The 27,312-nt window shown below is 42.2% G+C and overlaps 1 protein-coding gene across 1 annotated transcript in view; it reads left to right on the top strand.

Annotated features, from left to right (window-relative positions):
- Positions 1 to 27,312, top strand: part of LOC142152797 (RUN and FYVE domain-containing protein 1-like) — a 183,454-nt gene that overhangs the window by 132,507 nt on the left and 23,635 nt on the right. The window contains exons 14-15 of the mRNA XM_075209791.1: positions 2,079 to 2,208; positions 22,746 to 22,840. Of these exons, the coding sequence (XP_075065892.1) occupies positions 2,079 to 2,208; positions 22,746 to 22,840 (225 nt within the window). The remainder of the gene's footprint in view (positions 1 to 2,078; positions 2,209 to 22,745; positions 22,841 to 27,312) is intronic.

The raw sequence follows: 27,312 nt of genomic DNA on the forward strand, positions 1-27,312 counted from the left end.
TGACCCGTGCTTTCCAGTACCAACACTTTGCCTGCTACCTCAGCTCTGGCCAGTGTGACAGGCAAGGGGTACCATCCACAGCTACCCTGATCTGAAGGCAGGAGGTCAGGGGTACCAGCGCAGGTGTACCAGCAAGGCGGTACACTAGCAGCGAGAGTTGTCCAGAGGAACGCAGTTCTGGATGCCGCTGAGGTGATGGCAGCAGCTTACGCCCCTCCTACCTAGCTCCATGCTTTTATAATTAGACTGGAGAAATAAAGTACCAGTCTGGCACTGCTGAAATTTACTGTATGTTGGAGAGATCATATTCCATCTCTTTTGTCTACAATGTTATATTCAGAGTGATCTGCCTGAGACATTAACCATTAACCATCCATTATTCAATTAAAATCTCACCCTGGAAGACAATGAGTCTTTTTCTGCCGTTTGTACGCAGAGTTCAATTCAGAGTTCAGTTCATGGTATATATTATTAGGAACTAATTTCAGCTTCCTTTGTGACTTTTTTGTCTTTTTTAATAATTTTAAGCTGCTGTCAGAGGGTTCTTTGTTTGAATAAGAAGCAATCCTGATATACAAAGCACACCAGTCCACATTTGTGTTTGCACCCCAAGTCATAGAAGTTTTGTTCAGCCTAATGACTTCACAAACTACTCTATCATTTACTGGGCACCTCACTACTATGTCTCTAGGGCCTGACAATGCACTGGCTGTATCCTATGATTGTTTTATGAAAAACAGTTCTGAGGCTGAGCAGCCATTTAAAATAAAAACAGGAAAAAGTTATGGTGCCCAGACCCTGCCCACTTAGGCAGCCATCAGAAACTGTGGGGCCAAGTACTACTGGCAGCCTCTCCTCCTCTTTGCCGTCCATGCCCCCCTCCCTTTTTGCCGTCCATGCCCCCCTCCCTTTTTGCCGTCCATGCCCTCCTCCCTTTTTGCCATCCATGCCCCCCTCCCTTTTTGCCGTCCATGCCCCCCTCCCTTTTTGCCGTCCATGCCCCCTCCCTTTTTGCCGTCCATGCCCCCTCCCTTTTTGCCGTCCATGCCCCCCTCCCTTTTTGCCGTCCATGCCCCCCTCCCTTTTTGCCGTCCATGCCCCCCTCCCTTTTTGCCGTCCATGCCCCCCTCCCTTTTTGCCGTCAATGCCCCCCTCCCTCTTTGCCGTACATGCCCTCCCCCCCTTTGCCGTACATGCCCTCCTCCCTCTTTGCCGTACATGCCCTCCTCCCTCTGTACAGTAAATGCCCCACTGCCTCAATCAAAATTAAAGCAACGCTTCCCCCTTGCCCTATCACAATAAACTCACCGCTCCCCCCTGCTTTATCACAATAAACTCACCGCTCCCCCCTGCTTTATCACAATAAACTCACCGCTCCCCCCTGCTTTATCACAATAAATGTTCTCCACCCTCCCTGCCCTATCACAATAAATGCTCCCCTCACCCCCCTCCCCATCACAATAACTTACCCAATTAACTAACCCGTTGTTGACCTGATGCGTCGGCTCTCAGTCACTGATAGGGAGCATGCACAGTGATGACGACACCACGCTGCACGCTCCCAGTCTATCAGTGACTGGGAGCCGCTACATTGCAGAGGGGAACAGGAGATCAAACAGGGGGCCCGGACAGACCAAGCCTGTTGGACGTAATGCATTTGAAGTAGCAAAGAACTGTAGTTACTGCAGAATGCTAAAGATCCTCTTATGGATAAGAGATCTGGCAGTCACTAGTGGAGAAACCCAGCTTGCATCATTCACAGCTGAAGAAGGGACATAAGCATGAAATATTCTGGGTGAATGCGGTGGTTTTTTTAAATGTTCCGCCCTATTTGGGATGTATGGTAAACCAGACCTCAATCGTTTCATGTAAGTTTAAGTTTAATTGTCATCTTCAGCTGGCATCAGAAAGTCACCCTGCTTAGCATATGTAGTGCAAAAAATGTCTTGATGTAGCAGCTAGTCGTAAAAATCTGGGTGCCCTTACATTTGGAGTGATTAGTGTAAAAATGTGAGTGTAGGTACAGAGGCACCAATTGCAACTCTAGGTTTCAATATGCATTTCTTTTCATTACATAGCTCCAGTTTAGAGCATGATCTAAAATCAGAGAGAGAACAGCAGAAAACTCTTCAACAGGAGCTTCATAAAGAGAAAGACAATAATGAATGTCTACAAAATGAACTACAACAATATTCACAGTTAAAAAAGGTATGTGCATTTTTGCTGCTTTAGTATGTTATTCAGTGGGTAAATGGTTTTGCAAATTTGTCTGCATATAACAATATACAGTTTGGTGTGCTATCTTGAAAATCAGACAATTTATGACCAAAAACTAGATTTATAACTTGACTCCTACTTTGCTTTATTTTATTATCCATTCAGTGTATTAGTCTGTTGATAAATATATGGAGAATAAGTCTTAAAATGTGTGCTGAGGTAAATCTTACACAGTTGCCGTGTCACCCAAAGAAACATGAATAACACACTATGATCCTATAGAAATTGATAGCATTGTGTTGTTTTTGGACGACCTTCATGGACTTAAACTGTTCCTGAAGTATCTTCATGCATGTATCTGGGCTAATAAAGTCAAACAAGCTTGTATAAAGGCCATTTCCCAGATTATATGGGGCTCTGTCATCACTGTCTATGTTCACAAAAGTAGACCAGACCCTGGTGGGGGTCATACCCACTACAACTGTAGTGGCCTTCTAGGCTTGCTTGAGCAAACAACAAGTGATTGCTCCAGCGTTTAACCTAGTAATGAATAAACAACCACTCCAGTAGTATCTAGAGCTAACTCAGTACTCTGATTCCTCTGCTTTTATTATATAGTCACCGGCTTTCTACGGCCCTTAGAAGTAGCTGGATGAGTTTTTGACAAGGTTAGCAACCTTTCTTTAAAGGAGTAGCAACATCCCTGCATTAATCGTCTCAAGCTGCCTATGTGTGCTCAGTCCTCTCTAATTTCAGAATATTCAAATAAGTAGTAATTTAGGATGTACTGAGGCATTAAAGGCTTATACAGGTGTTAATTGATGCCCTTCAACTATGGTCAAAGTCATAGGAAGAAGTCCGTAGTCTGTAGAACTGTTACCAAAATTCTTTAGGGCAATTGAATAAAAATGGTACAGTGAAATTTACATCAATAGTGTATAGATACTTGACATTTATTAGACATGCTTACTCCAGCCAAGGGCCCTCTGTATCTGTTGAGTATATCTTTACTGTAGTAGTACGTTGGTTTCTAAATTGTCATTGGGCTGTGGGCTATTATTTTCTTTCTGTATTCATATAAGTAGCAGTAACTGTGGCAACACATACAGTTTTACATTTAACATCATAAATTGTAGCATTAATAATCACTAATAGTGACAAAATGGTTTCAGAAACTAAATAAACTCATCCTGTTAAACTTTGTGTAGGGATTCTATGTTTCTAAGCTTCTCAGTATAACTTTATAAGCCAGTCCTCCTTCACATAGGCACTTTCACAACTCACTTGACTGTTCCCTCAGTGTGTCAAATTCATCAGCTCTAACTGTGGAGATAACTATTTTTCCTCCTATGTTTGTGGCCAGTGTTGTCAATAGTGTTTTTCCTAATTCCTCTAGAGCTATCTGTAGAATTGACCTATGGATTTTGTAGGGAGCTTCCAGTTATAGGACAAAGACAACTACCTTCCCCAACTGATCAGAGTAGTGGTTGTACATGTTTAATTCAAGGTGGGCAGACATGAGTATTGCTGCATCTTGTTACAGTTTCTCACCATTTTGGTGATAGCTCCTACACCAAGTGTCTGCAGTCCTCATTTGGGATTGGAAGCTTGGGCACACCAAATCGTGAGGAGCTTGTGATAATTTAATTCTTGCGAAATAAGGTGATTTTATACAAATGTATGAGAGACTGATCCTTCTGCTGTGCCAATTGGTGGTTCGCAAGGATTATCATCATCCTAATGGTATTGCTTAAAATGGATAGTGTTGATTTCCCTCTACATGTACCAAATTACTTCATTTAAACTCTACATGCTTAATACCAATAATCATAATAATGACGCAGACAACAATGTAAGTTTTGGAAGAAAGGTCACAGTTTATTTAAATAGAATCAAAAGGAGGTGGCGGAGACAGCAGCACAGTCAGCTAAAAGCATATACCAATAAGGTGGGAGATCACCTTCCCACGGACCCAGGTTAAACCTTATCTATTGGCCGGTACTATTGTTAGGCAATAAGCGACTATACCCCCCTCTGGACTCAAACAGTGTTATGCCCTTACTAGGCATCCCAGGGTACTCCTTACTAGAGCAACCAAGAGTCAAGTGCTTTGAAAGGGACAGTCACAATTAACCCCGAACAGTGTAAGTACCGTCTGCTAACTGCGAGCCTAATGCGATGCTCTCCCACCAAAGCTGGGAACCTTTAAAGGCTTACGGCCCGCCACCCCTAGGAGCAAATAAAGACCCCAATCCCTGAATATAATTGCTCAATAAACAGCCTAATGCCTTCCTTTGTTAGATGAACGCCATCTGTTCTAAAAAGGTATGCCTTATCCATTGTAATTAAGGGATGATCAATGACTGTGCCCTGTAGGGCTCTGATGTTCTGTCTTGCATAACCGTTAATTTTCTTAACCACTCTTGCTAAAGTGACAGGGGAAATCTCTGATCTTCATGACAAACAGGGTATAATATTAGACCAACAGATCCTAATCTCAGGCCATTCCGCATGAATAAGCTTCAAGTCCTCTCGAATGTGGATAATTAAGTCAAGGGATTCGCCTTTACCAACATCGTTGCCTCCCAAATGAAAAACTGCTATAACAGGAGCGCCCTCAACGCTTATTTTCTGGGATAAAATGGGGATGAGTTCTGACCACACTATTCCTCGCTTTCCTAGTCATCTGATGTCAACAGGGTGGGAAAAATGTGACCAATTACGTGCCAAGCTATGCTTTGATGCCCAAAATATGGGCAGAACCTAGGACAAAAAATATATATCTTTATCAACATTTGCAGAGAAATCTGGCATCTAAACCCTTTACCATCTTTACACACTTTAACTTTCTTCAACAGGAGACAAACTGTTGCCACCGGATTCTGAGGACCATCCATTACCACAGCATAAATCTCCGTTGAAGCTGCATCCTTAAACTTTAACTAAAAAACTCTCCTTACTAGAGGGAAAACTTCTGTAAAGCTGAATACGGCAATCGATATCAACTCGGCCTTAAGGCCCAAACTGTTATTACTATAACATTGACCCTCCTTACTAGAGGGTACAATTACTCAGGGGAGGCGGAGAGAACCCCATATACCGATGAACCGGGCAACCGGCTGCTGCTACTCTCAACTAACCCTCCTTACTAGATGGTAGTCACTGCCGACCCAGAAACTGCCGCCATCCTGTACACCCAGCACACCTCTTCAAGTTGAGAGGGCTATTGGGTAACCGGTATAGAAAAGGAAGAAAAACATAAGGCAGGTAACCCAAAGGAAGGTGAAAACCCATGAAACCCCGGAGGCACACCACTAATCAGGCCTTGATCCAAGGAAAAAATCCCTTCATGCCCCCGTTCAACACGGAGAGCAGCATAACCCTGGGTCACCCACCACCAGAGAAGAGAAATAAAGTGGTAAAAGGTTTGATTAGTACAAATTACACATCAGGCCTTACGTATATCCTATAAGTATGTGATTTACATCTACCCAGTGCCTGAATCTCTGAGATGGATGCACCTCTGACTTCTGCCGCTATAGCTGCTCCTATCCGGAAAGAATGTGTCCCATAAAGCCCCGGTTCCAACCCTAAAGAGGTAAGGGAGTGTTTTAGCAGGGCACTAAATTGGAATCTTGTCAATCGCGACTTGTCTGCATGTATCAACCACAAATCTTCGCTCTGGGGGTGAGCCCTAGCGAAATCAGTGCACAATGAAACTGGCCATATGACTTTATCTGTTTGCACCATAATAGTAACCCAATGACCCCTACCTGCCTGATCTGTCTTAAATCTTCTAATCTTATAATCAATGAACAAGTGCAGGTTGAACCACTATGTGTCTATCCAGCAAGGCTGTATCTGTAGATGCTCTGGAGAGTGCGACCACCTCACTAACTCTGAAAGCCCCATGAAAAGCTAAGGAGAAGGCCACACTAAACAAAAGCGTTTCGTAAGGATCTCTAGTACTTTCGCCAGGGCTGTTATCAATCTAGACAATGTCGGCTGGTCTATGGGCCGTTACTTATCCCTTACCACCGGGTGAATTCTAGCCCACCCTTTCAGTGCTTTAGAAATAATGAAGGACTTAGTAGGATCCAGTGTATTATTCAACTTGGACATGAATTAAATGCCTGCTAACATAGAAGCCATATTTGCTTTTGACACTCCCTCATTATATCGCTCCCACACAAAATCCGACATAGAGGCGATCTGACCTGACCGCTGTTTATTGTCTCGTGATAACCCAACCACCATTGCCACGCCTACTGGATGGGGCCAAAGACACTTCTGCAATCTCGACTCGACCATTTGCCAAACATAAGGGGGACAATTCAAGCCTGTCAGACGGGCGTGTGGAGCCAATATTCTAAAACGCCCCCAATTAAACCGAGAAAGAGCGTATGCTAGCTCGTTGTCTACGCCAGGAACGTGGTGAGCACGAAAATTGATGCCGAATTCGAGTCACCTCAAAACCAGAACACGCAATAGATTAATCGCTAGTCGTGATCAGGGCCACCTTAACAACTTTATGGGCCCTCGGGCAATGCAGTGTTACGGGCCCCTAAAAAAAAAAAATATATATATATATATAGGGGCCCCCTTAACTTACCTTAAGTCCAATCCTCTTCTTTTTTCCGCGCCGCTGAGTCTCTTCTGCCCTCTTCCGGGAGAGCTAGCAGTGTGTGTGTGTTGCAAATTCTAGAAATGTCATGCTTACCAGCTGAAGACTGCTTGCTGTGTTGAAACTTGGGCGAGATCCACTGTGGACGGTTAAGCCAGCTCGCTGGTTTGACACGCTGCCATCTGGCCACCAATGCCTGACCGAGATTGTTGCTGAGACAGCGACCCGACAGATACCTGTGGTACTAGATATAAAGAGCTATTAGCATCTGTAACGGGCAACAACTGAGAGCTTGCATTGGGTTGTATGCTATTGGTACCCTGTACATTGGCAGGCGTCACTTCAAGATGGGGTACAAAAACAATCACAGGGCGACCACTGTTGTCCCCAACGTATTGAGATTGAGGAGGAAACTGCGAACCCGTAACAGGAAACTCAGGGGGGTGGGTAAAACAGGTTCGGGTATGTATGAAAGTATTGCCCTGAGGGGGAAGGGTATGGATTTGTCCATGAGGGCCCCCCTTGAGATGTCAAACTTTGCCCTGCTAGGGGGTACGGTAGTGACCATGCAGATGACCCTTGGCCCGACCTTTGCTGCTGTAGATCTGCGGGTGGAAAAGGCCAGGACTCAACCCTGTCAGACTCGTTATCCGCGGGCCTGGTTGTTTGTGAGGAGGCAGCCAGCTGCTGGGCTTGAGCTATAACCTGTCCGTCCTCTGGTAACGGCTGGGACATCATCTGAGACTGCGTTTGAGCAGTTACCCCTAAGGGTCCCTGAGAGGGGGAGGCCCCTGAGAAAAGCAGCAGGAAAGGTGTAATACTGAGAGGGGCCTGAGAGGGGCCTACAGCTGAAAAGGGGGGGGGGGGGCAGCAGAACCAGGCATACCCATTAAAGGGGGGACAAGGGAGGGGCTATTACCCCTGTCGCTCCTTATTGGAGGGGGTTAAGTGGAGAATGTCCCAACCAAGGCTGCGGGGATAGGGCTGGATGCAACCTTATTATTCACCCCCACATAAAATAAATGAGAAGCCGGGAGAGGAGAATCCAGGATTATGGGACCTAGTCCCCTGTATGGAGAGGGCTGGACAGGTGCAGGAGGGAGGAAGGGTGCTCACCCACCAGAGGATGCTCCAATGCGCTGCCCAAGACTGAAGAAGGAGGGGGATCCCCAATGGTCCTGACCATGTCGCTCGACACTGACCGAGCAGAAGGGGATCTCCACCTGCGGACACTAGCCCTCTGAATGCCGCCCACAAAGACACCCGACCTCGCGCGGGACCAGAAGTAGTGACCCAGCGATCCCGGGCCACATGACTTACGGCCAGCGTGTGCCAGGCGGCTGTGGGGGGGGGGGAAGTATTTGCACCAAAGCACTAGATGCTTGGGGAGAGGGGACCGGGTTGGTGTGGCCGGAGGAAGAGGGCTCCGGAGGCTGAGGGATAGAGGTGGAAGGCCCCTGGGACAAGGCAAAGTTGGAGAGGTGGGCAGGGACAGACCGAATCCTGGTGGGGCGGGACATGCTGAGGAGAATGGGGAAGAAGGAGAGGGAAGGGAGGAGAAAATACCAAAGGAGGGTGGAAAAAGAAAAGAAAGAAGGAAGGAGAGGGAGGGGGGGGGGGGGAAGGGGGGGGAAGGGGGGGAAAGGGGACAGGGGCTACTGGGAGAAGAGGAAGTCTTCGATAGGGAGGAAGACAAAGAAGGAATGGTACAGCTATGACAGAAAGGGAGAGAGAAAGATATGCAGCTAAATTACACAAAAATACAGGACGTGACAAGCAGAAAAACAAAACACAGAGAACAAGATACTAAGCATGATGTGCAGCAGCCAGCCTGGTATCCGGATCCCTGGAAAAGAGGAAGTCGCACACTGCTCCACTGCTAATATGAAACAGCCAGACCCTCCCCCTGTACCCTATTGGCTGTTCACTCTAAAGATTTAACCCTGAAGTGATAAGTACATGCTGGACACAAACGCATGATTTTAAATACGTTTGGCTTAAAAGCCTCTCTTCACCTTAAGAGCATTGTCAATTTGGTCCATTTAATCAAGAAAATGATTCGTGGCACAGTAGTCAATTGTAGGTTTCACATATGTCCCCTAACAGACTGCTTGGTAGAGTGAAGGTAACCAAATTGGTTTCACAAACCTGTCCCTGCATTCCGCCACCTAAGTTGTTATATCCCCGTGTGCCATCCTTCGAGAGTTGCATTTTATATAGTACTTTCCAGGTAGTACATTTTATGTGGTCACACAAAAATAAAAGCATTTTATATAGTCATGCTGAAATAGGCTCTAACATCAGCAGTAGCAGCAGCTATTTATATAGCGCCACTAATTCTGCAGCGCTGCACAGAGAACTCACTCACATCAGTCCCTGCCCCATTGGAGCTTACAGTCTAGATTCATAGACACACACACAGAGATAGAGAGAGACTGAGATCAATTTGATAGCAGCTAATTAACCTACTAATATGTTTTTGGAGTGTGGGAGGAAACCGAAGCACTCGGAGGAAACCCACACAAACATGGGGAGAACATATAAACTCCACATAGATAAGGCCATGGTGGGGAATAAAACTCATGACTCCAGTGCTGTGAGGCAGAAGTGCTAACCACTAAGCCACCGTGCTTCCATGCATTTAGATACATGTTTGTGTGACGTCCATGTGTCCTTCTCTATGTAATATAAAACAAAATAATTAGGCACTAGAAATCAGATCACTGTACACTGATCATCACTTGAAACGTGAGCAGAAAATAGTAAAGAACCACTGAGTATATGTTGGGTATTTATAACCGTGAGATAGCATTTCACAACAATATCCACTTGCCTTTGACCTCTTAAAACTAGTTTACTCCTCAGCAATTTCACGAATCTTCATTTTTTACCTCCTGAGCTTCAAACCACTCTCTCCCTTCATCCCCTCTTCTCCATCTTTTTCCTCCAAAAACTCTAAAAACCATGGTTGACAAACTCATAATATATCTGTTTTTGTTTTGAGAAGTTTTGTGTTTTTAATGTTGAATTCATTTATACTACAGTAATCAGTTTTTGTTTAATTCTGTTTATTTATATCTTATTGGTTTTCTGATTTGTATGACGCTGAATAAAAAAATAAACAATATTGCATTGTTTTAAACTCATAGATATAAAAATGTTATCGACACCAATAACAGCATAACATTAAAACAGAAAAATGACCATATTAATTCATATGCATATGATAAAATGAATATAAAAACATGGTTGATCTCTTTGAAGTTATTGGTTGAGCAAGATGGACTGCAATGAAATAATACTTAAAGTTGGGAAACCCTGAGTCCCCATTCCCATGTGGACATGTGCAGGATATACATTTAGATTCTAGGTTTCTTAAGTGACCATATGACTTTTTGTTGTAATCTCTTGAATATCTTAGCATGGATTTTTCCCTGGGAGAGCCTTAAATACATAATGAAATATTGGGAGGACAATTATTTTAATTGTTGTGGCCCGGCCAACCCAGGAAAATAAATTATTTTTTTCTACCCAGATAGACCTGAATTCAGAGACTCTAATATGGCTGAATAATTTGTGTGTATTATTGTTCATACTTTGTAGATAGGTGAACACCAAGATATTTTAGGGTATCAGGTTTTCACCAAATTTTGAAAATTGCTTCCTACAAGTTTTTAGTACAGGAAGGTATGTTTAGGTCCAAAACTTCAGTTTTTTCCATCTTTATCTTCATGTTTGAGACCTCACTTTGCGGGCAAATTTCTTTGAGTAGATTGAAGAGAAGGATAAGACAGTGTAGCAAGGGCATTGGTTGCATTTAGTGCAAGTTTGTGCTCTTATGGGGCCAACTCGAATTTAGGAAATGTCTGGAATTACTCTAATTTTAGCAGCAAATGGGTTCATCATCAGAGCGGATTTCAAGGGAGATAAGTGGCATCCATGTTTAGTGCCTTTCTGGATCAAAAAAGTAGCAGAAGAGAAAGCCATGATCAGCACTGAGGGTTAAGCCTGTGACTGAGAAAATTATCTTCCAGTTCCATGGAAGAGCGCTGTTTACATAAATGGCCCTCCTATTTTATCAAATACATTTTCAACATTCAGGGCCAAAATCTGGGCAAGAAGAGCCTGTGAGTTTGTGAAATAGTCTGCCCAAGATAAATACCATCTGATCACACCAAGCGGGAAATAACCTCCTGTAAGTCTATTCACTAAGATTTTGAAAAATATTTATAGATCTAGGTTGAGTTGAATCGTAGGTGATGGAGTACTTCTCTTTCTTGGGATTATTATGATCTTTGTCCGGGTAGTGGCCAGATCAAATTTGGTGCCTTGTAGAATATAATTGAAGGGCTCTGTTAGCATGAGGGTAAGTGCTTCAGTGAATGTTTTGCAATGGTGGGCTGGCCCATTTGCTAAAGAGCTTCTAAGCATTGATCACTTGTTTTTAATTCCTATGTGGAGATATTCTTATTGAGGAGTCTCTGTGAGAATATCACAACATTTGATTCAAGGACATGTGTTAAAATATCAGACAATTGTGTTCTTGAGATTCAAAGTGCACGAGGGATGTTGTATTGTATAGTGTAACATAAAATTCACAAAAACGATTTGCAGTTTTATTTTTGTAGGGTGGAAAGGTAGTTGTTTACAGGGGTCCCTAATAACCATGATTCTATTGCTTGTTTGTTTTGCCCTCTGTTTGACTTCCTTGTTCCCCCAATCATTAAACTTCTACTGAAGCCCTTGAAAGGTTCTTAAAGCTTTAGCAGAAAACCTCTGATTGAGTAAGCCCCAGGGAGAAAATAACTTATTGTGTGTGGAAGGTTCGGTCAGTTTGTTATGGATTTTAGAAAGGTGGTAGAACACTGACATTATTGCAGGCTGTACTGCTAAAATTGGTACAAGTCTGTTTCACTACTTAGAATTAATTTAATTTGAAATATCATTATTTTCACCTAATGACTAACATGTGCTTACACAAATTACTGATATAGCCAGGTTTAGTAGATCCAAATAACATTTATAAAGCTAATGATCAGATCAAGTAAATGATAAACCACCCTTTCATTATATAACTCAACCCTACCCAGACACACACACAGTTAAAATAACTCCTGATGTAGTCGGTTCAGACTGATGAAATGCAGTATATATTTATCAGATGCCGATAGACTTGTTTGGAATGAGAGGTTTTGACCACCTTAGGCTCCAATATTTGTAATACAGTCCCACAAGTGGGATCTTCCAGAAAGTCCGAACAGACAGACTTCATGAGCTCATCCATAACACCCACTCACAGTGACCATGCACTTCAATCTTAACTGCACTGTGTTTTATATACTTTATTACCTTGATAAAATCTTTAACTGAAATGACTGTTCATCCTGTTTGGTTCCCCACAGCTACCCAGAATGTGATGCTCCATTGCATCAATGCTTCCAAGTCCAGACAATCCACAACATTTAAACGTATAAAACATTAGGGTTTGTGATAACCCCTCCATGACCTTTTTTATTATAGCCATTTGTATTCCATTATTTCTTTTTAATTATATTTTAATATAAGGCAGCAATCCCATGAAAAGATGAAGTGTTATTTTTCTAACATAAATCACTGTGGCAGGCTATGATAGCAATGTCTGCAGAGTGTCTACAGAGTAATATGACTGTCATGGCAACATTAGTCACATGGCTCGTGCTGCAGCGAGCAAAGATGCTGTGGAACGTCCCTCTGAACTCTGTGTACTGTAAGAACCTCCCCTTCCTTCTACACCCTTTGCCTTCTCATGACTTAGTGAGAACAGTTTGTGTGACTGGCAGCCATACTGTCACGTTCGTCTGTATTTCTTGATCCGATTCGTGTCCCTTGGGACTAGCTGGAGCAGGACTGAAACAGAACCTAGCAGTCTGGATGATCTTCCTGCTCATGTTCTTGCTGATTGTAGAATATAGCAGGGGAATGAGCAGTCTGGAAATGTTGACAGGAACAGTGCACTTTGTAATGCTGACAGGAACACTGCACTTGTAATACAGACAGGAACACTGCACTTGTAATGCAGACAGGAACACTGCACTTGTAATGCAGACAGGAACACTGCACTTGTAATGCAGACAGGAACACTGCACTTGTAATGCAGACAGGAACACTGCACTTGTAATGCAGACAGGAACACTGCACTTGTAATGCAGACAGGAACACTGTACTTGTAATGCAGACAGGAACACTGGAGCCAAGAACTATCCTCTGGAGAGAAGTGTGTTGTTCTGGCAATGAATAGATCAAAGCAGCAGGTTTAAATAGGGTGTCCCAAACAACTATTGGCTGATCAGCTCATGTGATCACAGCTTCTGAATCTGTTTGGTCTGGAATGATCACCTGACTGCATCCAAGATGGCCGCGCCCATGCAGCAGAACAAACAGTGTGTGTTTGTTTACAAACGGAGGTGTGGAGAATGGGAATGTTGCAGATGACCAGAAGGGACCCAGGTAGCCGTGATATGACAGCGGCGGATGGGGTAAGTGCTGCTAAGATCCCCATTTGTGACACATACCTCCCAACTTTGTAGTGCAGGAAACCTTTAAAGTGCTTGGTTTTGCTGGTACAAAATGCAATGCAAAAGAGTGGAATTTTTTGTAATCAGACTTCCAAATGGTGCGCACACTGCTGCAGATGCTTTGCACATTCGCACCCATCATGTCTGGGGTTAAAGGAAACCAACATGGAGGACCAGGCAGAGAGGAATCTGTGAATATTCCAGAATGTTACAATAGAGACACAGAGAGAAATCCTGGTCTTTAGGGGTTCAGGGTTACACAGTCAAAGAGAGAAGATGGGTACAATAGTATCTAATCACACTATAAATCCAATGCGAAAACCTCTCAGTGATGCTATCAAAAGAACAATGATAAAATGAAACAGTCCGCTGGTTATAGACGGGTATAAAGGAATGGTAGAGTTTAATGGTTCAGCATCGGTTTAAATTTCTCCTCAGATATGTTACAAAATCTTGAATCTACTGCAAGTTAAATATCTCTGCTTAACAGTTCATGCTCTAACAAGGCTGTAGCCCAGTACAGTGTTTCTGAGGCAGTTACCTGGGTTAACAGAGCCTTCAGTCCTTCCAGATCCCTCAGAGCAATGAACTCCCAACCAAGCTGTCTTTGCAGCAGTAAGGACAAAACTCCCATCGAAGTGGTCCCTGTAATTTTGCAGCAGTAAGGCAAAACTCCCGTTCAAGCTGTATGAAATTGTCTCAGCGGTGCGTCTCGATCGCTTGATGTTCCTGACTGCTCGACCAATGCTCTCTATCAACGTAATTTGGATCTGAAAGCTGGTCTCCCTGTTCCAGCAGCCTTACCAAGAGGACAGACCCACAATCGACTGCGGATGGAGTCAAAATTCATGGCAACAAAATGTTTGAAGAAGTAGCGGGTAAGATGCAGGATCAAGCGCAGGAATCACAGTGTAGCTGGTGAGAGGCAAAACTGTACACAAAGCTCAAGAAATCGTGGAACACCCACTAGTCCCTCCTCCCAACGTGTAGCTGTCCTCTCCTGGAATCTGATAGACTTGGAGGCACCAGCCCAGCAGGGAACAGTTGAGGCCAGAACTGGTTAATGAGACTCCTAATTCCAGTTGAAAAACTCCTGAATTTAACACCTTACAAGCATTAGGACGGCGGTTCCCAAAGTGTGCACCGCGGCTCCCAGCGGTGCCGCGGGCCAGCCCTAGAAAAAAAAAAAGCAAACAAACTTACCAATCCGCGCGGTGCTAGGACCCTGCAGCCTCCTCTCTCCCGCAGCTGTCACTGAATATCGACGTCAGTGACAGCTGCTGCGGGAGAGTGGAGGCTGCAGGGTCCTAGCGCCGTGCGGATTGGTAAGTTTCTGTTTGCTTTCTTTTTTTCTATAGCTGGCGCGGGGCAGAGGAGGAGGACAGAGAGCAGAGGAGGGGGACAGATGGCAGAGGAGGAGGGCAGATGGCAGAGGAGGGGGACAGATGGCAGAGGAGGGGGACAGATGGCAGAGGAGGAGGGCAGATGGCAGAGGAGGGGGACAGATGGCAGAGGAGGATGACAGTGTGAGAGGGCAGAGGAGGATGACAGCGTGAGAGAGGTCAGAGGAGGGTGACAGCGTGAAAGAGGGCAGAGGAGGGTGACAGCGTGAGAGAGGGCGGAGGAGGGTGACAGCGTGAGAGAGGGCAGAGGAGGGTGACAGCGTGAGAGAGGGCAGAGGAGGGTGACAGCGTGAGAGAGGGCAGAGGAGGGTGATAGCGTGAGAGAGGGCAGAGAAGGGTGACAGAGGGCAGAGGAGGGGACAGGGCAGAGGGGGCAACGTGAGAGAGGGCAGTGTGCCTGGATGCAGAGGGGGCAGAGTGTCTGGATGCAGAGGGGGCATTTTTGCATACAACTAAATAAGTATTTCTGTCCTGACCTAAATACTTATTACAATTTTTTGACCCAACTACTTCTAAAACAGGACTGCTCAGTAATTATTTTGGAGGGGTGCCTTGCAAAAATTTGGAGACTCTAAGGGTGCCGCGAATTGCAAAAGTTTGGGAACCACTGCATTAGGAGTTGCTGACTTGCTGTTTGTCCAGAGGGAGGAGGTTGGAGGCCAGGATATTGTATATCCACTAATTTTTAATTTTTAAAGGCAATAAGATGAATTGCTGCAATCCACCTGGCATATTTAAGAATAATGTGGGCATTCTTATATTTATTTCCACACTGATTCTTCCATTGCCCAGGATTACACAGAAAATCTAATAAAGACGGGAACACAAAGATATTATTTTCAGCAAACCGCTCATACGCACACACTCTGTTGTACATCTCCAAAGATTATGCATATCGGACTCATTTTGTCACAATCTTGGAATAATCTGACCAGGATCATGTCATAGTTGCCTGTTCCATAGTAAGCACCATTGGCCACCACAGTGGGAAAATGAAGCATAGGAGCAACCAGATATTTGCCAGAAGGATGGAGCATGAGTCCAACCCCAAGCAGCTGAAGAGCACCTAAGCTTTTATGTTAAGGCTGCATCTTTTCTGGATTGTAGTTATTTCAGCTCTTTTGTTATCTCTGTATTCATGTAGAGCCTATGGGGGGGGGGGATTGGAGAGTAAGGCTTAGAAGCTTAAGTCTGTGGAGCATGTGACAAATCTTTGTCGATTTATTGTAAAGCGTTCTATTGTGCAGTATGTAATTCCCAGTCCAAATGAATTAATCCCTAGACCCCTGCTCAATTTAAGTAATTTATAGCTTGAATGATTAAATTATTTGTGATGAAGGAGGATTCATATGCTATGCAGATGGGGGAAGAGAGTAAGGTCTCAGACAAGTAAGGAATTAGAGGACAGGTTTTCCCAGTCAGAATTAGATTCGTTGAAAGATGTGGATGAATCCTTTTGTAGTGAGCCTGGGAAATTAAAGAACCCAGACTATTTGATTTGAATAATATGGAGATTCTGCTCAGGCACATATATCAATCCATGGGGATGAATAAAGCATCAACCTCCTCTGCAGTTCCAAAGTGCCTCTTTAAGGATTGAAGCAAAATAAAGAGTTTCATAATGTTCCCAGTGTAAACTTCTTTGTCAGATCAAGAACCCCTTCAGCAGAGTTGGAAACTTTACATATCAGTCTGCAAACATTGCAGGTAGCTAGTGTGATCTCTTATTTCTCCAGCTCAGATGATCGCATGCTTTTTTAGCAAACTTTTTATGGTCTGGAAACCTTCAAAGGCTTTCCATACTATTCCTTTCAAGATATTTTCATATGCATTCTCACATTCTTAGATCTTCAGGATGCATACTTACATATCTTTGTTGCAGTTTATCACCAGAGATTCCTCAGGTTCTGTGGCCTGTAACACCATTTCTAGTTCACCTGTCTTCCCTTTGGAAAAGTATTGCTGTATGTTTTTTCTGAAGCCTCCACGGACTTGAACCTGCTGGAAGTGGGATGACCGTAACCCTACCACGTGGGTATAGGAATATAGAGTTTGGCTCAGCAGGTGGGATAAGTACTGGATGCAATTGCAACGAGACCACATCTCACAACATGAGGCGCAGGCATTGGTGTAAAAGAGGAATGTATAGTGTGCAGTGTTGTAAACCCTACATATATTGAGTACTGTTCTTGTATGGGTGTTATATAGATATTTAATGGAAATTATGCCTATTTCACACACTATTTGCCTAGCTGATTTATTTAACTCATGTCTAGGTACCATTGACTCAGGTATCCTCATATTTGATGGCAGCCAGACCACCTTGTCCTGAATACTTAAATAACATAATAGAAAGGGGGTATTGCATTGCTATACCACTGTCTTGAAACCTCACAAGGAAGCGTGCGCTGGAATAGCCTCAGAGAGAAATGCAGCAGGGAGTACATAATGATGAGGCAGATGAAGACTTGCAGTGGGAGGGAGGCATGTCCACCTACTCCCGTAGATGTATCACATGCCTCTGGGCATTAGTATCCCAGTGATTCAGATGCACTACTGCAGAGACTACTGACAAACCTGAGTGAAGAGTGCTTTAAAATTTTCCTTGGGAGTGCCAGTGCGGCTATGAGCCTTACCCCACCCCCAGCACCGAGTGGCAGGGAAGATGTGACACCTAGGCCTTACTTGGAATATATAGACATCTCTACTTTCAATGAATAACTGACAAATATGGAGATGCATCTCCAGGTATTTGAGTCCATAATACATGATATCGAGGAGACAGAGTAGCCCTGATACCCAAGTGTTGTATCAAGCATGGCCGCATGCAGCAATTAGAAGACTGTCTGTGTTGCATTTTGATCCGATTTTACAGCGACTCTGAAGAACTATAGATCCAACTTCCAGTAACTAGCTAAAAGTGGTGACAAGTCTCTTCATTAGCCAGTAGCAATTGGTGAGCAACAGATGGATGAATGAAAAAAGCCGGTCACTGCAGCTGAAATTAAGAACTTGGTTATGTTGAAACATTTTCAGAGCGTGAGAGAATCCACTGGAGCTAAGCTACTCGGCACCAGCTTCAAATGCATAAATCTAATGTCTGGTTATGTATTTCCAGTATTACCGACAAAAAACCAAAGAGTGCAAATGGGTTAAAGCCCATAGAAGAACGCTTGCTATTTTTAATGCGCACACAGCAGATGTCTAGTAGAGCTTTTGCATTGCATATACCACAATTTCCAGCTTGAAACGTATTAAGCATGTCAGGCATGTAGCAGACCTAGTTGTGAATGTAGTGCTAATCCGGCCTGTATAATAAATTGGCATACAATGTACATAATCCATCATCAGTTTTCATATATGAGATATAGATCTATATATGACATTTAACGAAGATCCTTTGGAGTTACATATAACATGAGTGGCACTATCCAATAAACAATAAATATCAGATACTCCAGGTAAAAATTGAGGTTTGTTCCCTTCAGGCATTTTGGCGCCACTGTATTTTGAGGGAAGATCCATTTGGCCTCCTGTTTTCAAAGCATCAGTTCTCTATCTCCACCCCTCTGGAATGGAGGCACCCAATCAATCATCATCATCAACATTTATATAATGCCAGCATATTCTGTAGTGCTTTACAATTGGAAACAAACAGAGTAATAAAACAATACTGGGTAATACAGACAGACAGAAAGGTTAGAAGACCCTGCCTGCAAGCTTACAATGCATCTAAAATTTCCATTTTCGATTATGTATTTATATACTTATACTTTTTATACTTAGTAAGTCTATTGACTTAATTTGTATTAGTTAACCATTTAACATTTTAGGTGGGTAGTTGTAGGATTCATTTATTTCTGCGATTTGGATTTTCATTGTTCCATTTTTGTACTTCCGATTTGTGTTCCACATTGGAAAACATATCCTTTTTTCCGTATGTTTGCCACTTAATCGATATTATACAGCCGTTTTCAATGGGTACTATATAATATATCTATAATTTATCTATAATTCCATAGTAAAGAGTGCACTCTCTAGACTTGTGAAAAATCCACAATCTCACAATGTTTAATTCCAAATTTGAGGGCCAAAAAGTCAACGCTTCAGTTACATACTGTGTAACACCCAGCATTATACCAGACCGCTGAAGGAATAGTCAATGTATCAGGTGAGACAAAACATCAAAAAATTGTGCCAAAATAATTCGTAAGTACGTTCCAGCCTTTAAAGCAAAACCAGAAGTGGATATTATTTGCCGAAAGAATAAATGAAATGTAAATATTTTTTATTTGTAAAGGCATATAAAATATGGCTATTAAGTCACAACCAGTATTGTACATCTTATTTAAACCCAAAGTTATCTATTAGTTAGCTATATATAAACAGTGGATATACATTGATCAACCACAACATTAAAACAACCTGCCTGATACTTTGTAGAATCCCACTCGTGCCGTCACAACAGCTCTGACCCGTCGAGGCATGGACTCCTCAAGACCTCTGAAGGTGTCCTGTGGTATCTGGCACTACGACATTAGCAGCAGATCCTTTAAGTAATGTTTTGAGGTGTGGCTACATGGCTCTGGCTTGTTTTTCCAGCACATCCCACAGATGCTCAATTGGATTGAAATCTGGGAAATTTTGAGGCCAAGTCAACACCTTGAGCTAATTGTTATGTTCGTCAAACCATTCCTGAACAATTTTTGCAGTGTGGCAGGGTGCATTTTCCTGTGAAAGGAATGTACTTGGTCTGCAAAAGTGTTTAGGTAGGTGGTATGTTGGTACGTGTCAAAGTAACATTCACGTGAATACTAAGACCCAAGGTTTCCCAGCAGAACATTGCCCAGAGCATCACACTGCATCCACTGGCTTCCCTTCTTCTGCACCCGGCCGTCCACATGCTGTAAAAGAAAACATAATTCATCAGGCCAGGCCACTTTCTTCCACTGTTCCATCTCTGGCGCTCACATATACATTGTAGGCACTTTTGACGGTGGTCTGGGGCCAGCAAGGGCACTCTGACCAGTCTGTGGCTACGCAGCCCCATACGCAGAATGCTGTGATGCACTGTGTGTTCTAACAGATTTCGGTCGTAGCCAGCATTAACTTTTTCATCATTTGTGCTACACTAGCTATTCTGTAGGATTGAACCAGATTGGTTAGCTTTCGCTCCTCATGTACAATAAAGAGCCTTGATGGCCCATGACCCTGTTGCCAGTTCACCATTTGTCCTTCCTTGGGCCACTTTTGGTAGGTACCAACCAGTGCATACCAGAAACACCCCACTAGACCTGCTGTTTTGGAAATACTCTGACCCAGTTGTCTCCCCATCACTTTTTGGCCCTTGTCTGTCGCTTAAATCCTTATGCCTGCCCATTTTTCCTGCTTTCAGCACATCAACTTCAAGAAATAACTACTCACTTGCTGTCTAATACATCCCACTCCTTGACAGGTGCCATTGTAATGAGATAATAAACGTTTTTCAGTTCACTAGCCAGTGGATTTAATGTTGTGGCTTATCTGTGTGTCTATATAGTCGTGCAGTGACGAAAAAGTAGAAACTGGAAGTGCATTTCAAGCTGGAATACAAAACCGGAAGTAGAAAATATTGTTAAAGGAATGAGAAATAATGATGGGACTTAAGTCTCAACAGTATTGTACATCTGATTATAGCATGAAGTAATCTGCTAACTATCTGTATATAAACAGGGGACATATAATCACATACAGCAGGAAACTGGAAGTGCATTCCAAGCTGGAGGTTAATGATCAAATCCAAAGAATGATAAATGAACTAACAAATACAAGAGACTGGCAAGAAGGAGTTATAATGAGTCCTATATCAAATGTAAGGCCATAAACCTACTATCCATATAAGAACAGATATGTTAAATACTAACTAATAAATAATAGTATTCTCACATGACTGAAAAAACAGAACCAGGTGATCCAATGTTTTCCACAATGGAACACAAACTGGAAGTGCCAATAAAAAATGACAGACAAAAAAGGATGGGGGGAAAAGATAAGAATAGCGCAGTCATAAAATAGGGGCACAGAGGTGTTTGCTATTAACAATAAAAATCAATTGTGTGTGACAGGCAACAGGATGATCACTAAAGCCAGTGTTTAAAGCAGGGGTGTCCAACCTTTTAGCTTCCCTGGGCCACATTGGAAGACGACAAGTTTGGTTTGGGCCGCACATAAGATACACTAACAATAATGATAGCCGATCATCCAAAAAACCATAGAAAACATAGTTAACATATATATATATATATATATATATATATATATATATATATATAATGAGAAAAAAAGTGATATATATATATATATATATATATATATATATATATATATCACTTTTTTTTCAAATCCCCCTATACTTACCTTTCAATCGCCCTGTTCAAAAAATCCTCTCTAGTTATTATACTATAATCACTTTTTGTATTGTTTCGATGCAATATCAATAAAGTGCATTTAAGCCAGGCATTGTATATCGGGGTGCCCTGACCAGGCCTGCGGTACCTGACATATACATCACTGTGACCCCAAATTGTGACCTGTTTTGCTAATTACACCACTATGTTAGTTAAGGGATAACAACTTATAATGGGCCAAAGAGAATAATATATAATGCCCCATTAGTATTACAAGTAGAAGTATGTAGCAGGGAGATAAGGTCCATGATGCTCCAGGACCAGGTGACTTTTATTCACTGGTCAGCGTCCCTTGAAATAAAAAAAAAATCCCCCTTAACTTACCTTTTAATCGGCTTGTTCTCCTGTCCTCTTCTCTTCTTTTCTCCAATTCTGTGCTGCTGAATGTTCTTCTCGCGCAGGTGACTCCTCTGTGCTGCGCTCCGCAATGGATGTTGGGCGCGATGATATCACGCCCGACATTCACTGCGAGCACCGCACGGAGGAGGAGACAAGGGAGGGAGCCAGAGTACCAGCTGACGTGACCGCAAGGTAAGTATTTTCTTTTTTTTTTTTTGCAGGATTTTTTTTTTCCATTAACAGTGCTGCCCCTTGCCACAACCAAAACTCCTTCTGGGCCACATTTACAGGCGTGCTGGGCCGCATGCGGGCCGCGGGTTGGACAACCCTGGTTTAAAGCATCACAAATTGAAGATCTGTGGTTTGCCATCCTATCTCGGAAGGGTCTAACAGTTATTTTTATATCCATTACAGCATGCATTCTTATATATTCCTGGGTGGATTTTCCTAAAGATTAATAAATATATCTCCTCTCCGGTCAGGGGGAAAGGGGAGGGCATTTTTCAGAATGACCACACTATAGATCCAGAGCCTCAGTTGGCCTTGCTTTTCCTACCCTGAGAGCATACTATATCATCTCTGGTGCTTCAAATTACCAGGATTGCATATCTGGGAACTCATATTTTTATGTATCATCATCATCATCATCAACATTTATTTATATAGCACCAGCAAATTCGTAGCGCTTTACAATTGGGAACAAACAGTAATAAAACAATACTGGGTAATACATACATACAGAGAGGTAAGAGGGCCATGCTTGCAAGCTTCCAATCTATGGGACAATGGGAGTTTGAAACACAAGGGCACGTGCTACATCATATTGCACATTGGTCCAGCTAGAATGCAAAGGTATAAGCTATTTTGTGTGATCAGTCACCCAGCAATGTTGGTTAGAGTTTTGTTGTCTTGTGTTAGCTGTGTAAAGGGTGGTCATTGGGTATGTATTTGTGAACTTGAAAACCTAATAATCTGTGTTGTCTCATTCCCTACCTCTAACTTGTTAGACAAATACGATCATTGTTAGGTTTTTTTTTTTAATTTATTTTCCAACCATAATACAAGAAAATAAATAATGTAATATATATTTGTAATAAATTTGGGATGTCATTGGCTCCTTCAACCCTTAGTGAATAGATGTCTCTCTCTTTATTTACTACAGGATTTTGATAAGGTACTTCTTGAGAAAAAGCAATTGGAGAAGCTGTGCGATGAACAGGAACAGGCCTTGCAAGAAATGGGCCTCCACCTTAGCCAGTAGGTTTTCATTACTGTATGTATGTATGGTTCATTTCTCTTCGATAACATTTTTAAGAAGTTACATAGTAGTGTGCTTTGGAAACAAAAAAAAGTGGTCAAGTCCAACTTTTCCTAAAATGTAATCCAGAGGAAGGCAAGCAAACCTTCCCAGTGGGCATTTGCTATTTTAACCTCACAGGGGAAATATATTTACTAAACCAGAAATATCAGTCCAATTAATTCCCTGAATCATTTTATGCTTCTTACTAATTATTGGTATAGGTGCTATTTGTTGTAGGAAAGACAATGAACCAATTTTATAAATCCAGTAAGTGAATATGCCTCAGCCATCTCCCTTTGTAAACTACAGATGACCTTAAATAAGAAAACTGCTGAGTTAGGCTGGGTACACACTACAGGAAAATTCTAACGATGCGATAGATTTAGTGATTTTACTAACTACAGGCGGGGAAAAAGTCCAATTCATGTGTACACACTATACACAATGTGCACGATTACCTTCAGATCTGTGCTCTTCATCTGTCTTAACCATCAGCTGCAACTCAGAGGGTTCTTCCAGGAAGGTAGTCCAGACAAGGTAAAGTGGCATGTTAGCATTGCTACTCTATTCTCCACACCAGACCTGAGACAACAGTAGAGACATGCTGGGATATTAACTCTCAGTAAGTGAATGGGGCTGCCTATACCTCCTATATCTCCTAAAACCTTAATATGTATATTTGTAAATACTATTAGTAGCTCTTTTATTTAAACAAACTTGTATTGTTAGTTTAGGGGTACTGCTTAGGCTGATTGTGAAGCCATCTATCCTTGAATCACCATGTCACCTAGTCATCGAAATAGTCTTAGGTGTGAAGCATTTCTAAGACAAATGATCTTATTGACCTTGCATATTTTTGTCATTCCTAAGGTGCATTTTTTTCAAAGTAAACACACCATCTTTATCTAGTCTTTATCATTAAATGCTTCCATTCAATTTATTAATGTTGTTACCCACCTCTAAACCCTTTCAGGTTCTGTCTCCTTATAGATAGGTTTTAAAAATGTATTTGTAACAGTTGATTATATTCATCTTCAAACCCTCATTCAGCTTCTTTAGGAACCCATAGTTGTTGAGAGGTTAGAAGGGAAAATAGAGAGCCTGATTCATTAAGGCATATAAAGCTAATTTATTGTGCGGTTTTTTTAAAAAACAAACGTAATTTATGCATACACACTTCTGTACTCAACTAGAAGCAGATCTGTCTCATTTTGAACATAGGTCTAAGTATGATCTGCATATACGGCACTTGCCATCTTGAGACAGACACACTACACTTCAGGATATGTATGATAAATATGTGGAAGATAAATTCCCAGCAGAATGCAAGAACTACTTTGTTAGCTAGTGCCCTTAAAATTGGGAAACACATGTGGTTCCAGAGATGCAATCCTAGTCAATGTTAACATCTCCAATCAGTTCAGTCTCTTTCATCTTTTAATGTTTGAATCCAGTACTTTTCAGTTTACCTTCACAGTCATCATCAACTTGTGATCCAGTTACGTCTTATCTTGGGGTTTCCATGCCTTACTACCTGTCTTGAAAAAATATGACTTACCTGTTCCCATTCATCTGGCAGTCTGAAATATCCAAACCTCTTTACCCATCCACCGACTCTTTGATTGTGCATTGACTTAATTACTAGTACTACGCCACAAGTTGCATGTAATCCCTTTTTGTTATGAAAACTAAAGCTAAAGGAAGCATTCTCTAATACTCCTCTACTAAAACATCACGAGACCAGGTAGATGTCTTCTCAATCAGTGTAGGGGCAATAAACTGGGAAAATGTTGCCCATGTAGTTTCTTTTCAAATACACTTTTGTTTGCTAAAAGTATTTGTTTTGTCAGATCATTTGGCTGTAAAGTTTGCTTTGGAAATCTCTTTTTCACAGACCATAAAATTCTCTAGTATCTTCAGTCAGATTAGAACCTGAATATCTCCTAATTTTAGTGGTTACAAACCCGTTCCTTCTCCGCCAAGGTGGTTGCTACATGCAGCCACTTTCCTAGGGGCTCCATGGTTTTGTCACAGCTAGAGCTGGATAAAGGATCTAGGGGGCCCGGATCACGTAAGACAGGGCCCGTATGGTCTAATATGGCTAGCATACCTATCAACTGTCCTTGCAGTTGGACCACATCCTGACTAAGTGGAACAGTCACCCAAATTTAGGACTGCCCCATCAGAATCAGGACAGTTGACAGTCCTGCTCTCTTCTACCTGTTGTGGCCACTTTAACTACCTGCAACTGCTGGTATCTTTTGCTCAGTTGCTGCTTGTCTGCATGCTGGAATGTTGGGTGCCCTATTTGGAAAAAGACAGTTGCATGAAATTTTGAAAGCTCCAACCAGCCCCAACATTAAATTAATAGCACCCATTTTTAACAATATTATGGGCAGCACAGTGGCCTAGTGGTTAGCACTTCTGCCTCAGCGCTCTGGGGTCATGAGTTCGATTCCCGACCATGGCCTTATCTGTGTGGAATTTGTATGTTCACCCAGTGTTTGTGTGGGTTTCCTCTGGGTCGCCTTGTTTTCCTCCCAAACTCCAAAAACCATACTGGTAGGTTAATTGGCTGCTACCAAATTTGACCCTAGTCTCTCTCGCTCTGTGTCTGTCTGTTTGTGTGTGTGTGTGTGTGTGTGTGTGTGTGTGTGTTAGGGAATTTAGACTGTAAGCTCCAATGGGGCAGGGATTGATGTGAATGAGTTCTCTGTACAGCGCTGCGGAATTAGTGGCGCTATATAAATAACTGGTGATGATGAAAATTAGACCTCCCTTCCTGCAATCTGCCCCAACATTAAATTCATAGTATATACATTTAGTAAAAAGACCTATTTCCCCTCAACCAGCATCAATAATAAATTAATAGGTTTATGGGAATATGAATTATTTAATGTTGGGGATGATTAAATTGAAATACTATTTCCTGTTAAACATCCCCAACATTAACATAATTCAGATTCACATTTAATAGATAGCCCTCCTCTCCACACTCAGTCCCACATTCAATAAACCACCCTAGCATAAATTAAAGGTCCCATCACTCCTTAAATTAATAGGCCCCATAATTATATTAAATAGCCCCACCATCATCCCACAAATTAAATAGCACCCATTAAATAATTCATATTTATATTTAATAAATAGCCCTCATTCTCTAAAATCTCAGCCCCACATTCAATTAACAGACCACCCCAGCATTACATTATGGGGCATATTCAATTGTTGGCGTTACTGCCTAAAGTAACGCGCTGTGCACACTATTACCGTCATTACTGTAATAGTGTGCGTAAATACTGTTATTACGGTACATTTCACGCTGGGTTTCAGCTCGCGGCTCAGGGAGCTGCGAGCTGAAATCTGGCTTAGTATTACCGTAATAACGGTAATACTTTTTCCGCGGTGGAAAACGCCAACAATTGAATATGCCCCTAAAGGTCCAATTACCTCACCTTAAATGTGAACCCAATTTGCATTTTAAAATATCGGACATCATTGCACGCACATACGCCCGTATTCAAGCACAAGCAGATCGCAAAAATGTTTTTTCATTTGAATATGAGTATAAGTACGCTCTAGCTATGATACAGAACAGACTACAGGATATGCACATGCATATGTATAATACCAAGTCCCATTAGAACGCATGCAAAAAAAAAAGAAAGCAATTAAATTAACAAAGCTCCATAGTATAATTAATAAAGACATAAAAAAATACATGAAATACATAAATCTTTAAGTTCTTAATAGGTACTGTACATACAATTTATTTTTATTGGTTCTCTTACTTACAAGCATGTTCTGGCAGGCATAAGTGTTAGTCATCACTATCAGTCTGTACTTTCACCTGCCCTGTAGCTGGTGGCAGTGGTAGGGCTAAAAACCACGTACCTCAGACATGCCCAAAGCTTGAATCGGACGAATGTGCATGCACTTGACCTTGGCACAACCTTACTGTACATTTTCTACGTGCTTTAGACCCTATTTCGCCATTCAAGTCTTAGGCAGTCAGAAGTGTCATTTGCTTTGGACATGAATTGGATGCAGTTACATTCACTGGCATGCAATGGGACTTATATCTGAAGATGAATCAGGCCCTAAATGGGAGCTCTGTTCTGAGAGAGCATAACAGCTCTATTTCATCTAGTCTTTGTCACATTTTAAATTAAAGATCTTCCGTAAACATTATGGCACTCCCAAGAAAAAGGGTAATGTTTGTGGATGATTGTTTGTGGATGATTCTCCTAATTAGAATTCACCTGCAAAATCTTCCATCTGTATTGTACAAAAAGGCCGCAGCATCCATCCTAAATTTAATGGCTTCTCCACTGCTGTCTGTCCAAGTACTCCAGAGATCAGAGATGTCTTTCATAGACAGCTTTCTACCAATGACATCCAGTGTATGCTGATTTCATTACAGAAAAAT

This window comes from Mixophyes fleayi, chromosome 4, assembly GCF_038048845.1.
Source record: "Mixophyes fleayi isolate aMixFle1 chromosome 4, aMixFle1.hap1, whole genome shotgun sequence".
Classification (NCBI taxonomy): domain Eukaryota; kingdom Metazoa; phylum Chordata; class Amphibia; order Anura; family Limnodynastidae; genus Mixophyes; species Mixophyes fleayi.